Source organism: Telmatherina bonti (assembly GCF_933228915.1).
Source record: "Telmatherina bonti genome assembly, chromosome: 14".
Classification (NCBI taxonomy): domain Eukaryota; kingdom Metazoa; phylum Chordata; class Actinopteri; order Atheriniformes; family Telmatherinidae; genus Telmatherina; species Telmatherina bonti.
In genome coordinates, this window is record NC_136612.1 from 28,405,474 (window position 1) to 28,421,662 (window position 16,189).

The 16,189-nt window shown below is 39.5% G+C and overlaps 1 protein-coding gene across 1 annotated transcript in view; it reads right to left on the reverse strand.

Moving 5' to 3' along the window:
• The window catches only part of LOC306766014 (SH3 and cysteine-rich domain-containing protein 2-like), a gene marked incomplete at both ends in the record, with an annotated part of 30,663 nt that overhangs the window by 12,191 nt on the left and 2,283 nt on the right, over positions 1–16,189 (reverse strand). The window contains 4 exons of the mRNA XM_079253588.1: positions 834–949; positions 3,277–3,361; positions 5,850–5,944; positions 7,100–7,448. Coding sequence (XP_079109714.1) covers positions 834–949; positions 3,277–3,361; positions 5,850–5,944; positions 7,100–7,448 — 645 coding nt within the window. The remainder of the gene's footprint in view (positions 1–833; positions 950–3,276; positions 3,362–5,849; positions 5,945–7,099; positions 7,449–16,189) is intronic.

Sequence of the window (16,189 nt, forward strand, 5' to 3'; positions counted from 1 at the left end):
TAGGATTTTAGTGATGAGATGTGTTTTTGAAGGGATCTGTTGATTTGGGAGCAATTCGCTTCAAAGAGCCATTCAAAAGACTGGCTCTTTAATGTTTTTTTTGCATTATTTTAAACACCAGTGTTTTAATAGTAAAAGGAACCATGGAATGAGTAATGCTTTATCATTTAATTCATATTATTCCAGATTTATGGAATTTTTTTTTTGCTAAGATTACAACTTGCATTTTTCATCTTTTTCTTGGAAAAAGTGCATCTAAATCATAATATAATCCTCACTGTTCTACTTACTCTTCTTCAACTGCCGATTGTTTCAGCTTCTCCTACCGTACTACTCAATGCACTAAAAGATAAACAAAAATAAGTGAAGATAAAAAGGAACAACTCTCTACTGGGAATCAGTTCCCATCATTCATAGGGAAGAGCTGTTAAAATATTCAATTCGTTTGTGAATGTCACATCACTAATTTTGGTCCAAATTAAATGCAGTGGCTCTCTGAAATAGCCCGACAGTTTAATGTGGTCTCCCTGACAACAAACACAGGAGGTGTGTTTTCATCAAGGCCACCTGAACATTTCTGTCATCAATGGCTCAAAATGAGAAAATGATAAACTGTTCATACATCAATCAATTTCATGCACCGTATATAAAGTGTAAAATATGTTAAGCTTTCAGTAACTATAACCTGGATTGGAAATATCAGTTCCAATATCAGTCGTCTCAGGGTTTGGGAAGTGGGGTTGTAAAGTGACTTTGTGTTGTTAAAACTTGCTGTGTGTCTGTAAACCATTACACTCCCCTCTACCCACACCTATATGATAACGATGTCATACCACACTGCGTGTTGGTGACTCTGACAAACTGCCAAAACTGGAACGGCTCATCTGTGCCAAAGACGTCCCGTAGCGCAAGGCGGCATACACAGGGTCTACACGCATCCTCACAGCCTCTGAAACCACACACACATTTACGTATGAGGAAAATTACACACTTAAATGATTCAGTCAAAGCTTCGGGTCCGGACACGTTACAATTTGGACTACACACTGAGCTTATGCTGTACATCATGGTTACTTTCCTGCCAATCTGGAGGAGCCTGTCTAAATATAACCGTAGTAAAGCAGTCAGTCCCAGACCAAAGTGACCCAGTTCAGAGGAAGAAGTAGCCAAAAGTTAAGAAGGCATCAAGGCATCTTAATGAATGTACACACCAGAGATGTCTTTCAGTTTAATGGCTATGATATATCTGGATATCTAGTTGAGCAAAAAGAGAATAAGAAATTTAAAATATGTAAATCTAAATCTTCAATTAGGAAAGAGATTTTCTGCTGCTCTTCCTGCCCAGCTCAACATGAGCCAAATGGGGGGTTTTTTTTCTGCAGGACCAGATGTGGTGTGCTCAGCCGTGTATCCATGCAGGATGAAGGCGCAATGGTTCACTGTCATATCAAGTCAGTGCTTTGTGCTGTCGTCAGAAAGATTCAATAGGAATACCTATAAAATGAAACTGCAGCGCAATTGCCTTCATTTGGATTTAAGTATTTACAGGGTAATGAAGCTGAACCTCATAGAAAAAGATGTTTTTGCAGAGAGATATTAATTACAGAAAAGTAAACAACAGGAACTCGTGCTTAGAGACATTAACCTCCTCTGCTTTATGAAAATAATTACCTTTAAGGGTGTAAGACCTTTGATTTTTTTTCTTCAAAGCTTAAAGAGGATTCTTTATAAGAAATTATTTCAATTTGTCCATTCATTTTTTCCTTCTCCGACATCTTTTCCTTCTGTAGCATCAACCTGAACCAGCTCGGCTTCTCCAAGAGGCATTAAATCAGGGTTACTCATTCCGGTGCTATGAGAGCTGCAATCCAGCAGGTTTTCAATGTATTTCTGACTCATCTCACCTGAATCAAATTAAATGGATTTAACATCCTATCAAGTTCTGCACAATGACTCATTAATCTGAGTCAGGTGTGTTGGAGCAGGAAACATGGAAAACCTGCTGGATTGTAGGACCAGAATGAGTAACCCTGTGTTAGACTCATCCTAATTAATGTGGTTTGAAATCCGCCTTGGAATACAGTTTTACAGACTCTGCAAGTAAATTCATGATAAAAACGACAATTTAAGGCTAACATGAACCTGATATATTTCACCAAGCCTGTAATTATGCAAACCCTGCATTGTGTGTTTGGCAGGATGCAGACTCAGCCAGCCTCGGCAGAGCCCCAGATACTACGGAGAGGTGATGATGGAACTATATTCAAGAAAGAAAAGCATGAGATGCTACCTCTTGGTCAGCTAGTTATACTTAAAGCTGGGGTATACTGGTTCCTCGTCCTGATAGAAGTCTATACATTTTGTAATCATGAACAATAAGAAATATAGTTAGACCCCTCAGTTTACTGTAAATCTGTATAAAGTTTGACCAATTCAAATGTTCGGACCGAAATGGAGCCTTGGATCACGCAAGGAGCAAAACCAGAGGGGGGAGGAGCCAAGATAGGGTGCCGCTTTCACATCTCACTAGCTCCTCAACATTACCTACCCCGGCTTTAATGTGAGATAAAAGACTATAACATCTGAATAGATGTTCTTCCAGTTGGTAAATTAAGCTCCCATTCAGAGATGATAATGTTAATGATGTAAGGAAGAACAAGTTCAGGCACTATTTGGTCAGTAAAGGTAAAAGAAAAGCTTGTATCATCTCATTACAGCAGCTTAAATAAACAAATTTAAGAAATGCAACATATGTTCAAAATAATTTTAGAAGACTTTCTCTCCAGATATATAAGTGGATGCTTGCACACAGAGCTTGTTAGGACCCATCAGCAAATAGGCCGTTCTTCCATGTTTATAAAAGTTTGCAAACTGGAGTGCCTGACAATAACTTATACCCTTCACCAGTCTTATGGTACACAGAGCAAATCATAAACAAAGATATAAGAACATAAACATTAGAGGTTTTAAATATTTATTCACATACTTTCAGGGTGCAGACCGTCCACCAGCCTCCAAGAGAAGCTGAATTTGTTCTTCCTCTTTATTCTTTCCACTTCATGCTTCTTGGTTGTGAGGTGAGAGGGAAGCAGTTCTGGTTTTGTTACAGTACACACACGAGCACACAAAAATCTAAAAATAAACCAAGACGCTAGACAAGAGCAACGTCACAAAACAAAAAGCACAAGGACGCAAATAAACCAGCACGCTCACTTGCACAATCACACACGCACACACACGCACGCACACATACACGGGCACCCTGAAAATCCTCACCTTGGCTCGGCTGAACTTCCTTGACGACAGCCAATTGGTCATTGACGAGCATCGGCGAGCTGAAGTTCCGCTTGAATGCTCCAGACTAATGGAGGAGACCAGAAAGCAGAATGACTTTTCCAGCTTCCATCAACTTACTGGTTATAGACTCAGCCCACAGGAAAATGGATATGACTGCGTCGTAAATTTTTGGAACTTAATAGAGTTGCATGAAAATGACCAGATCAGAAATACATCACTGACATGTGTTTAGTCTGTTTTCTCAGAGCAGTGCACCTGCTATCGGGCAAACGCTGGAGAAAAGTATCTCCCGTCTTTGCAACTGAATGATTAATTTACTCTGCTGCTTAGGTGTGTGCACATATGACTCTGTGTGTGTGTATCTGCTCAGTTGCAATTTCACACTGAATGAAGCACTGAAAGTGTTTCAGCTGAGATCCCTTTGTCTTGCATATAAGCCCGTCTCTTTGTTGATGCCGTTAATTCCTTAAAAACGTGCCCAGATTCTGACCTGATTATATTCTACCCTGCAATGTCCGCTTGGTTTCTCTGCCTCACCCTCTTTGTGTTTGTGCAACACTGTGAAACTTTAGTCAGCTGTCTTCAACACAATGCTTTCATCATTTCCAATTTGCTCTAAGAAAGGTTTGCATCTTGCTAAATGCTTGTGTCTCCTGATTTTCACCAGAGGAGAAAGAAATCTGTATGCTTTTTTTTTTTTTTTTTTTTTTTTTAATAAAACCTCATCATTTGAATTATTGGGGCTAAAATTTAAACTTTGTTTTTGGGAAGAAAAGTAGCTATGAAGCAAGGCTCTAGTCGTGTTTTTTTATGTTTTTGGCTACAACAATGTCTTGTTGAGCATTTTATGTAAATGAACTGCATAATCACAGCAACTGTCTGAATGAGATTTTATCTCAGCATTTTATCATTTTATATTCATTCCTGCATTTGTTTTCTACACTGCTTGGTCCACTTCAGGGTCATTGGGAAGCTCCCTCCCAGCAATTAGCAGGTGAGAAGCAGGCTACACCCTAGACACTTTGCCAGTCCATCGCAAGGCCAGTACAGAGAAACACAGCCAGTCACGTTCACACTCACTCCAAGGGAGAATTTAGAGTAACCAGTTAACATAACATCCCTGTCTTTGGGTGTATTTTTTTACGTCATATCACACTTTTGTCAATAACCTTTTATTTTGTTACATGCTGCACCTTTAATGTGAGTCAGGTTTGTTAAAGCAGTGAGTAGTTCACCTAACATGCATGTCTTTGGACAGTGAGAGGAAGACGGAGAACCCAGAGAGAACCTGTGCATACACAGGTAAAACGTGCAAACTCTGCACAGAAAGGCCACTGTTCAAACCCCCCCCCCCCCCCCCCCCCCCCCAGCTGAAGCTTGTGTGAGGCTGTGGTGCTAACCACCACACCACCTTACAGCCCTCGTATTTTATCATTTATCATAACGGTGCTTATACATCACTATGAGCTGAGCTGCTAAGTTCAAAGCCCTGTTTTCTACTGCCTGCTAGAGGTATGATACTGTCAATTGGTAAAAGAAGAAAAATCTTGACAGCAAATTAGATGTTTTAAGAGCAGTTTTCTCTGTGGACAGAGTGACTTTGTTGTTGAAGTAATGAAGAAGTAAATTATGACAAGTGTCCTTGTGCTAGTGTAGTAATGTTACCAATGTCTGATTTTAGATGCTGGGAACTGATACCACCTTACACCAGAACAGACACTTCCAACTCGAGTGTGAGACGGTTGTTTATGTGTTATTTCCACTTGGAAACTAGTCAAGTTCCTTTTTTGCTCTCATTTCTACTTGGTTGGATTCTGACTACTAAACTAATCCTGGTTTAACACTGAACAACACACACACACACACACACACACACACACACACACACACACACACACACACACACACACACACACAAAAGTCTACTTTAGTCCTGTCCTGGTAATAGATGATTCTGAGAACTCACAACTTAGTTTGTGTTTGTGTTGTGTTTCTGCCTGTGTCTGAACACTTTTAGAATAAACACATTATTAGTGATTATGACTTTTCTTGCCCTGCTTGGGCACATTTTAAGTAGAGCTGTTGGAGCGTATTGCCAAACGTGTTGCTATGACTGGTTGTGTGTTGGGGCATTTTGTTTTTTAACAATGGACAAGGCATTTTGCAAATCTAAAATAACAGAAGAGGTTACTTTTTTCATTTCGGCACATTTTGGTGGCAAAGCTATCCTGAAGTTCACGAACTCTCACCTTGTAATTGGTTCATTCAGTTATTTAAAATGCAATTTTAAAGAAAACAAAGTGCCAAAGCTTATTTTAAATGAGAGACTGAATTAAACATTTGTCTTCAAGCAGTGTTGTACTTGCCTGTTGACTTCTTTCATAATGCTTTTTCAGAAGAAGTTTGAATAAAAATGTGGTTAGATAACCTAATACTTCCACATATAACCATCTGTCTGTATAATTTTAGAATAAATGAGGCATTTAGTAAATAAATAGGCTCAAATATGTTGCAATGCCATAAAAGAGGACAAAAGCAAAAGTTGCTCGGACCTTTCCGTGACACAGCTGTTGTGATAGTTCTGAGGTGCACCACAGGTGAGCAGCCATCTTGCAAGTTTTACACCGCAGAGCTTGTTTGGAGTTTCCTGCAGAGACGGACAGAGATGAGAAAATAAAGGCAGAGGACACAGACATGGAGGCAGGCAATAGAAAGAAAGAAAAGGAGATAGAAAGACCACAGCAGGCTTAAGGGGAAAAAAAAAGTGCCAAGAAACCAAAGTGGCCTTCAGATCACAGAAGCAGGTTTTTTTTCTCTGCTCAAGTAATCAAGCATTGTCCTAGTTTTATCAGGCCAGCAGTGCTGACACTAACAGCTTCATAATCAACAGCTCCTTTTCCACAAAGTCCTGGAGAGATTGGAAACCAGCAGGAAATATTTCAATCATAACCGATTTGGCAGTGAGTTGTTGAGCTCTCTCTTCTGATTTCATGTGTTAAGAGTGATAAAAGTCTCTTGAATATCAAGATGTTTTCTCCTAATTTGGTTAGCAACGAGATAAGCTCCATTTATCATGTTCCTAACAATGAAGAGCCTGAGACTCTTTATCTTCCACAACAAAAGTGGCAGAGTCTGAGTTTGTTGGGGATGGATATAACATCAACAGGCCATTTATGCAGTAGGGGGGAGAGTAAAGAAACAAACTGGATAGTTTTAGTGAAAAACGTTTTTACTTTAAAGAAGAAAATGGATTCTACTTAATCAGCTTAACAAGGAGAAAGAGGCTTGACTTTGTTTTAAGACTGCTGATGAGTACAGCGAGGCGCTGCGTTACATAAATAAACTCACAATGCATGCAAAAATAATAAAAACAGCACAGATGCAAACACAGGGGGGAACAGGCTGGAAACTGTAATCAATCACACTGACAGGAAGTAGATTTAGCAGAAATAGAAGTGGCTAGTAGCTCATAGAGGCAGTAAATTAGAGATAAAAGTCACACGTCTGCAGTGAAGACAAGCAGTCCAGTTTTAATCAAATATGTCTTCAATCCAGTTTTAAAAAAAAGAGAGAAAAAAACAACAGGCTTCAAGGGGATCATTTTTCTCAGTATTTGGCTCATGTTCCAAGTATTCTACGATTAAACAAATAGTTTGACTAATTTAATTTCTGACGGAGAGTTGGATGAAAGAGCTCAGACTACAACCAGTAGCCAATGTTGTAATGAGTTAATGTGTTCTGGTGACCTTCCCTTTATTAAATGATACAAACAACGTTGAGTTGGATTCCTGGGGAGGCTTACCCACTATCATGTGCTTGCAGTGCTGGCAGTTGGTTGGCTTGCGAAAGACGTGGTCCTGGAAACAGTGGGTTATCTGAGGCCGTGGAGGCTTGGTGGGCAGCGATGGGGAGAGGCTGAGAGAGGGGGAGTGGGAGGAAATGGAAGGGTTGGGGCTGAGAGACGGTGAAACGGATGGGGAGTGTTCCCCAACAAGAGGAGAGCCAGGCGGCAGAGGCGGAGAAGGGGGCGGAGGGTCTGTGATGAAGTCCGGAGGCAGCCGAGCATCACTGTAAGACCTCTGGAAGAAGTTCTCCACACTCTTACTGCGCATCATGGTCTTGAAGGATAGAGAGCGTTTTAGTCTCTGGAGCTGCACACACACATGTAGACACACAGACAGACAGGGAGGAAGGAGGAACACATGATAAGCAAGAGGCAATAACAAATGCTTAATGCACCCTCAGGACACCACAAGCAATATCCTAACACTCATAAACACAACATAAACTGTGTTGAGACAAGTACACCACGGGGAAAGGGGGAAACTTATGCAATGCAATATCACCTCATAAGGAAACATCGCATCGATAGCAATGCTACAACAATGCTCCCTTCAGTGAGACAAACATCTTTCTCATATTTAACATGGCTTCATGTGCATTTGTGCCATGCTTAAACATGATAAGCCTGTTTATCTTTGAGACCACTTGAAGTTAAACACTGATCCCTGCGGAGTACAAATGGTTTTTCTTTGGTAATGGTGATAGTGGGGGCAACAGTGACGAACTAAAACAAGAATTTACGGTCCTATCATGTAGCAACAGGGATTCATAAGGCGTCATCACATTAAGACTGTATTTGCCTCCTGGTATTGTTGCACTTTCATGAGTGAATGCGATGTCACATCAGGTTCAAATCAAACACATTTACACACTGGCGCTAAGGCTTTTGTCTAAATGACAGTTTTGGGACCAAGTTGGCTTTTGATTACCATACTTACTGACTGCATCCTTTTATTTCTGAGCTCCAACCACTTTATGGCTTGACGTTGGTGCGATGTTTGGAGTAAAGGAATTAGTGGTTCTCATATAGTGGTGTTTCCAGTATCGTCAGTGGTGTATCAAAGTGATCCACTACGCTAAAATACACCTGGGGAAGGCTGGAATGACAACACAACTCTTGTATCGATGCATAAAATTTCCCTCGCTCTTGATGCCAAATTGGAAGGATTTAATATTTCATTTTACGTTTTCTGCTTTGAGGCAGTGAGACGATGACAAAAGCTTACTGCTTCATGGCTCCATTTAGCCTCGTATTTCAAATATTTGCATCACACTCAGTATTATGTGCATAACAGTTTTAGTATAAAACACAACAACAGTAACAGGAATGAAAATGATATAAAAACATTTAGCTCAGATTGGACCAATTAAAGTGGTGTGGTCTTTCTTCTTGATCCAGTTTATGGGGTCTAAACCAGAGGTGGTAATTCCTGGTTCAGAAAGTAAAAGTCCTGTTCGTCACCAAACGAGCTGAATTTAATGAGCAGAGTTTATTTGCCAGGTAAACGAGCCTGTTAGTGAAAACACCTGTTCTAAATGTACAGGTAGATCCAAAAACATAGCAGGACTTTTACTTCCTGGACCAGGAATTGCCCCCTCTGGTCTAAACCCATAAAAACTGTAAAAATCGCGCCTTTCTGCTGTTCCCTTTCACTGCTGAATTGGAAACACCTTTAGCATTTTGGTGGCAGGAGAAAGAAATAATTTGTTGGTGGAGATTTGGGGTTGTGTTCCATCACAAGCAAGAGGAATTATACATTTTGTCTGTTAAAGCTGGGGTAGGTAATGTTGCTCAGAGACACTTTTTTTTACTCTGGGTGAACTGGTTCCTCGTCCTGATAGTAGTCGATTCATTTTGTAATCATGAACAATAAGAAATATAGTTAGACCCCTCAGTTTATTGTAAATCTGTAAAAACTCTGTCCAATCCAAACGTTCACTCCGAAATGGAGTTGTCCATTTCTTATATTTCGTAAGCTTCTTCTCCAGGCTCCCCTCCTCCCCCTCCCACACTGTGCCACTTTCAAATACCTGATAACCACACCCTGCATATAAATAGCGTGTTAGGTTGAAAAAACAAAGTAGTGAAGAAGAAACTCGGAAGACAAACATGGCTGAAAAAATGCAGGAAGGATTTTCCTGACCCGGCTCGGTTTATTTGCCTCCTCCCGCTAAACAGCCGAGAAAGAGAAAATTGTTGGTGGAAAAAGCTGCGAATAAAAAAGCTACGATGTGCAAGTTCAGGTCAGGTGGGGGGTGGAGTGTGGGGCGGGCGGTCGGACGTGTCTCAGATTAATCAACAGATTATTGATTGGAGGGGGAGGACCTAGCTCCCCAACATGACCTACCTTAACTTTAAATGGCAGCATGTTGTTTCCTTTAGTTTTGCACTTCACGTTTTAGATGATGTTGATCATGTTATGTTTTATACTGAACACAAAGGGCCAAACTCACATATCTGCAACATGAAACATCGTGCAATCTATCTGTAGTGACCAAACTGCTTGTTGCTGCATTTCAAAACCAAATCAGCAGACAAATACCACACGTGAAAACTACCATTGCCTGGTACTGATTGGCTAGATTAAGGTGTGTTTCCTGACATTTGCTTGCAGCTCTGTGTACAGTTGATGCTGCTAGCTGGCCACTAGACTCTCCAGTGTGAGGGTGTGGTTGTATCGCAGAAGAAGAATGGTTCAACACGTGAAGACAGGGAGACATCAGCGGGGCCGCAGACACCCTGTGTGCACATGCTCCCTCTGTCTGCCTGTCCACGCTCGTTCTGCTCAGTGCCAAACATAATCACTTTACAGGGACATGTTGTTTACAGCTCCACATGTCTGGTAATAAGATACGAAGACAGTTTGTCTATTTGAGTGTGTGTATGTGTGTGGTGGTGAAAGGGGGGGCATGGGGGTAGAGACGAAGGAACAAAAGAGTGCGACCACATTTGTGCGCTCCATATGCTTCCTCCAAAACTCCATTTGTATAATATGCCTTCATTTGTGAGCATAGAAGATAGTTCTCTGCAGTCGGTGCCTCTTTATGATAAAATGCACAGCTGTGACCGTTAACCTCATGAAAACTTTGAACATATATTCTTTTCTCCTTCTGCCAGTAGAACATTGTAGATTTTTCAGTGAAAGCAACACCATTAAAAGCTCTCATTCACTTGTCAATGCAGCCTCTCAGCACACAAGTGTTACCTGCAGGGGGCTGTCCAATTTGTCTCTGGGGATCTCTCTGAATGTATATAAAGAAATAAATATACTAGAGTGCAAGTTTAGTGTGTTGTGTAGATATGTGAGTTGTTTTATGTGTTTATTATACATCTATACTGCTCCCATATTGTAGTATGGGCTAAATTCTGGATGTATGTAATTGTTTCTGGTATAGTTTGGGTTACTGCAAGCTTTTTTGTTTTTGCATCTTATTTAGAGACTTGATGGCTTTGAATAGGAACAGTAATGTATCTGAATAATAGCAGAGAATCAATTACTACTTCATAAAGGGATATTTGCAAGTGTTGGAGATTTCTCGCTTTCTAATAAACCATCTAAGTTAGTTCCGAAATGACACCAATACTTATCAATAGAACAAGAATTTTATGATTCACCAAACTCTTCATTAAGTCCTTTTACAAAAAGATGGTCACCAAAATGATCTTGTTTATAGTGCCGCGATTTGATTTTATGTTTTATTTGCAGCATCATTTGAGCCAAGCTCCTTCAATCAGAGCAGTTGAGTGCTGGCATAACAGCTCCGGCTACACCACATGTCTCAATTACAGCTAATCTAATCATCTGTCAGTGTGCGGACCTAAAAAGCATTCCCGTTAGCCTCTATTTGAGCATTAGCTGAGAGCACCATCCTTCTGAGTCAAAGCCAGTGCGACCTCACGCTTGATGCGGAACATCGGTGCAATGATGGCAGGTGGGATGCTGATAAGGAGAATGAGTCAAGGCGAAGGCTGGAAGAGGCAGAAGTGGCCATTGCGACCGTCACTGTGACATCCAGCCTGATTGGGCAAGAATATATATGAAGGACCAAAGTCTAATAATAATAGAATTACCATCTCTAGAACTACTGGCTCTCTGACCAGAAAGATTGTGTCTGACTAATGACACAACAATGAACTGTGGGGAAAAAAATCAATAAAGTTAATATCTCATGAAAAAGACCTTTAGGAAACCAGAGGGATTTCAAAGCATCTCCACATTGGTTTAACTTATAAAATAAGAAAATACATCCATCTTCTACATCACTTCTTGTAAAGAATTTAATCCGATGTGAGGTTTGATTGTTCAATTTCACAATGCTTGTAAATTCCTCAATTCCTCCACCAACTGTGTTCATGAAAGCACAACACATGCTCCATATAATGCATCTCTTCTTAAAGAAACATTTAGATAAAAAAAAAAAAAAAACAAGAAAAAAAGTGGATCATAAATTAATTATCAGTCCATGGAAAATGTTAGCGTTGCATCTATTCCTTTTTCTTCTAACAACACCAATCTCACAGCTGCAGGACAGAATATGACAAGTTGTCACATCAGACCTGTAAAAGCCGATGATTCTCACATTTTCAGTCCACATACAATCCTCCTGCCGTTCTCACATGTAGCTGCCGCAAATGTCCAAATTCAGAGCTCCACAGACAGACAGCAAGAATTGAGAGGCCATAAATCAATGAAAAGACTTTCATTCAGCTCAAATATGTGTGTCTTGCTGCCTCTGTTAAAATTTAATGAGGCCAGACTGAGATATTTATGGGATGCTCAAGCGTGTCCAGAGGTCATGACTGAGCAAGACAAGCCACATTCCCACCGGGAATGCAATGATAAATACAGCCTTTGTCCACAAAATGCTGATGCTTTTCAGCGATTTGTTCAGTAAAGAATACAGTAACTCCAGCTGTGCCTTTATTAAGATGCACAAAAGTTTAAAATACTCACTTTTGTAAAAAACCAACAAAGTCTCGCTGAAGTAGAGAACGGCTGAGTGTTCTTCTGACTAAAACAGATTTTTTTTTTGTTCTCTTGTTCATGCATTCCTCTAACATCTATATCCACTTCTATATCCACTTGCTGTGAGCAGCAGAAGAGAAGAACTGCAAAAATAACTCACTGCAGCAGATCCACAGCTTCATCTAATCCACTTATAGATGCATCAGAATTAAAATCGAGTGCATACGTGGATCTATATAATGGGTCATTCGCCCGTTCTGTGTTGACATTACAGAGTCCAACCCTGTTCAAGGTGGGAATAGTTCAACCTTAAGAAGGGGAACTGGTGTCAATGCACTGTGAAAGACACAGTTTCCTATCTCACTCTAATTCTAGGTCATCAGCCGAAAATGCGGTTTCGGAGGAAATTGTCACCCTCCGGCGCCATGTACATGAAGTATAGAAGGATACACCTATTTACACCTTCATGGTGTTACTTCACCCATGAGATTTCATTACAGAAGAATGCACAATAGCAAAAATCCCAGTGATTTCAGAAATTTTCAACATATGATCAAATCTCTGTTCAGAAAGCTGTCTTCCCATGTCGGGTAAGTGGGCCAGTTTCATATCCCAAAAATTGTTATTATGCACTGCAGAATGGCAGATTCCTGCTTTGAATACAAGATAAGAGATGCATAATCACATGCTGCCTCCAGTGTTCTGCTCCTATCACACATGCTTGTACACACACAATCAACCATAAGCTATTTCGTACAGAATCACAAGCTCTCTATCTCTGTCACGAGATTGTTTAACGCAGGAGAAACTGTGACATAGGAAAGAGGGTTATCTTTTCTCTTCTTGTAGCTTAGACTCTAATATTTCAGCAGCTCACACCTTTCCCCGGAGTGTCACATCAATAAACATCACAGCAGTGAAGGTGTTACATTAATTAATGAAGACCTTGGCCTACTTCAGCCACAGTCTGAGATTATTAAATGGTGTATGAATCACACAGCAAGTCATTTTGAATGCCAACACAAAGCTTTTTTTAAAAAATCTCTTTAGAATAGTTTTAATGCTTGGCCGTCTACTTTGACTTAACCTTAACTCACCATCTCTGCAATCGACAAACTCCTGCACTTTGATGTTTTCCAGTATTACTCATGCTGTCATTTGAACAGACTTTTCACCACGTGTGTGAAAAAATTAACATGCGCTGACACAACATTTGAAATCTGCTCAAGGCTGGTGTGCTATTTACACACAACTTCATAATATCACGTTGCAGCTCTGTTTGACATGGCGTACATCCCGCTCGCATCGCTCATATCGGTGTCACCCCCCCTTCATCTTAGGAGAAAGTGAAGTGACGGTTTATGAGATGTGAAGTGACCTTAAATGACTGCATGCTTTCAAAGAGCTGTTGGATTTAGAGGTAAACTTTGTGGTTCAGAAAACGGTAGTCACCGGAAATCTGTGCACTCACGGTGGCTCATTAGCCACATTTTAGCTTCGCTGTGCTGAATGTCTGCAGATTGTGCTCTGTGTGAATGAGCAGGTGTGCACGATATATGTTTTCATTTTTCATCAGGCCAAGAGTGAGAGACACTTTCTTTCCCATTTGATGCTCATGGTAACTTTTCCTTCCCTTCAACTTTAAATGGATTAAGAGAGACTTTCATGAGGTTTGTGGATTTTCTCAGAGCTATCACAGTTATGCAGGCATTCATGGCCCCAGGAGCACACAGAAAATCCTATTGAATTCCTCTGGCAGCTCCATGAAGTTGACATTTGTGTCTCTCAAGCTATTGGGCGGATTGCTATGAAATTTAGGGCTACCTTTCATTTTCCTCTCGGGATTAATGTTAATGAATATGGTAATATTACCTTTTTTTCTCTGTAGCACCACTGACATATATAACTGAACTTTGTGTATGGTGCAACTCAGTAAATACCAGATGCTGAACTAAGACGTCCAAACTTTTCGGAAATTATTTAGTTGCAGTCTTGGATACAAGTTTCTCATTTTTATTTGCATGTTAAGCAGAAAGTTACATGCAGGACTGTTTTATGTAGAAGACAGAAAACATGCAGGAAACTAGTTCTGTCTATTCTGGACAGACATGTTTTGAATTTAATTTAATTTTACACTTAGAAAAATCATTTAAACTTTGTTTGATTATGGTTTAGTCATTAAAACACTTAGTTAGGTATAAGGAAACATCAGGACTTACTAAATTTGTGACACTCTGTAGACATCATAAGAGCATATATTTGAATAAAGCTAAGTTTCTAACACTAACCAATCAAATTCTGACCTAAATCTAACCAACTGCTTTTCATGTCTGAACTATTATTTAAGGCAGCTTTTTTAAAAAAATGATAAAAAGTGCAACAGGCATGAGTTTGTCCAAAACATACAGTTATAGCTATGAAGGTGTAAAAATTATGGGATGGAAATATTGTAACTTGTTGTTTTGGGACAGCAATGTGACAAAACCGTTCAACTTAATGAACATAATGTTTCTATCCGCAACTAATTCTCTCTATTTATGCCTAACAACTGCAACAAGGTAAAGAAGTAAAATGTTTTTGTACAACATTGGGTCATATTTAACAAAAATTAGATTTTCAGTTATAAAGTTAAATACATAAAGTAAATGTGTTAGTTGTCACTTCTGCTTAGGAGGTTATATTTTTGCCCACATTTAATTTTTCTGTTAGCAAATTTATTTTAAAAAACTACTAGATGGATTTGTGAGTTTTTGTCAGAATGGGTCTTTGCTTTAGATTTGATTATATTTTGAGAGGGCTGCATGGTGGCATAGTGGTTAGCACTGTGGCCTCACAACAAGAAGGTTCAATCCTTGGCTGGGATGAGGTTTGGGCAGTGGCCTTTCTGTTTCAAGTTTGCATGTTCTCCCCGTGTATGTGTGGGTTCTCTCTGGGTACTCCGGCTTCCTCCCACCATCCAAAGACATGCATGTTGGCTAATTGGTCACTCTGAATTCTCCCTATAGGACTGATAGAAATGTATAGAAATGATTTGAACAGACAGAAGAGGAACTTACATCTACTGGCCGATAATCATTCAGTCCTATTATCAAGCCTTTTTAAAACATCATATAATAAATCTTTTTATGACATTTTAAAATCTATATTGTGACGCTATACACATGTGAGCAGTTATTTTGTATCCAGATAGAGAGAAAAATATTAGGTTGCATTGCAGCAAATAAAGAGATTATGTTCTGTAAGAGTTTCATCATCTTCAGAAACACTTCTGCCAAGAGACCGACCTTCTAAATATACATTTTAGTTCAGTGTTTCTGTAAACATTTTGGATTTTCCATCCACAATAATAAATAGATTTCATGACTCGTGTGTTTAATATTCTGAGGTTATAATGAGGTGATTATCGACTGTGAAATCCTGGACTAGCAGCATCAAATGTAAGTATTTGGTCAGTGACCGACAGTTGATATTGACTGTTGTTGGTAATTATTTTACCCTCAGTGTCAGGAAATGATGAAATATGTATTGCTACACAAGAAGATAAACATCTTTCAGGTATTTGAGCTCCATATCACACAGCCTTTAACCCTTTATTGAGCAAATGACCATACTTGTACACTTTACTGGACAAACAAAATGCCTCTGCACTGAATTCTTCACACCGATCATCAAAGATCAGAGTAAAGACCAGCTACACCACTGAGATCAGTCTTCAGAATAAATATTTTTTTTTTAAAACTATTAGTGCTGATCCCTACTGTACGCATTTGGTTGTTTTACAAAAAAGTCTTAAAGTTTTAGTCTTGCAATATCTTCCAATATCCTAATGCTCTTTTTTTTAATGTTAAAACTTTACATTTCTAAGTATTTTAGTGAGTACCTGGTAAAGGGGTGGATGAGGACAAATTCATTCATACAAACCTTCTTTTTAACCTTTAACGTCAAATGATATTTCAGCTTGTTAAGTAATTACCAACAGACTTATCAGTACGCAGATGGCTCAAAAAATTCATTGTATATCCTATAAAAGATAAGCAGATTAAGCTGATGGACAACACCGCATGACTGCAACATGTCAGATC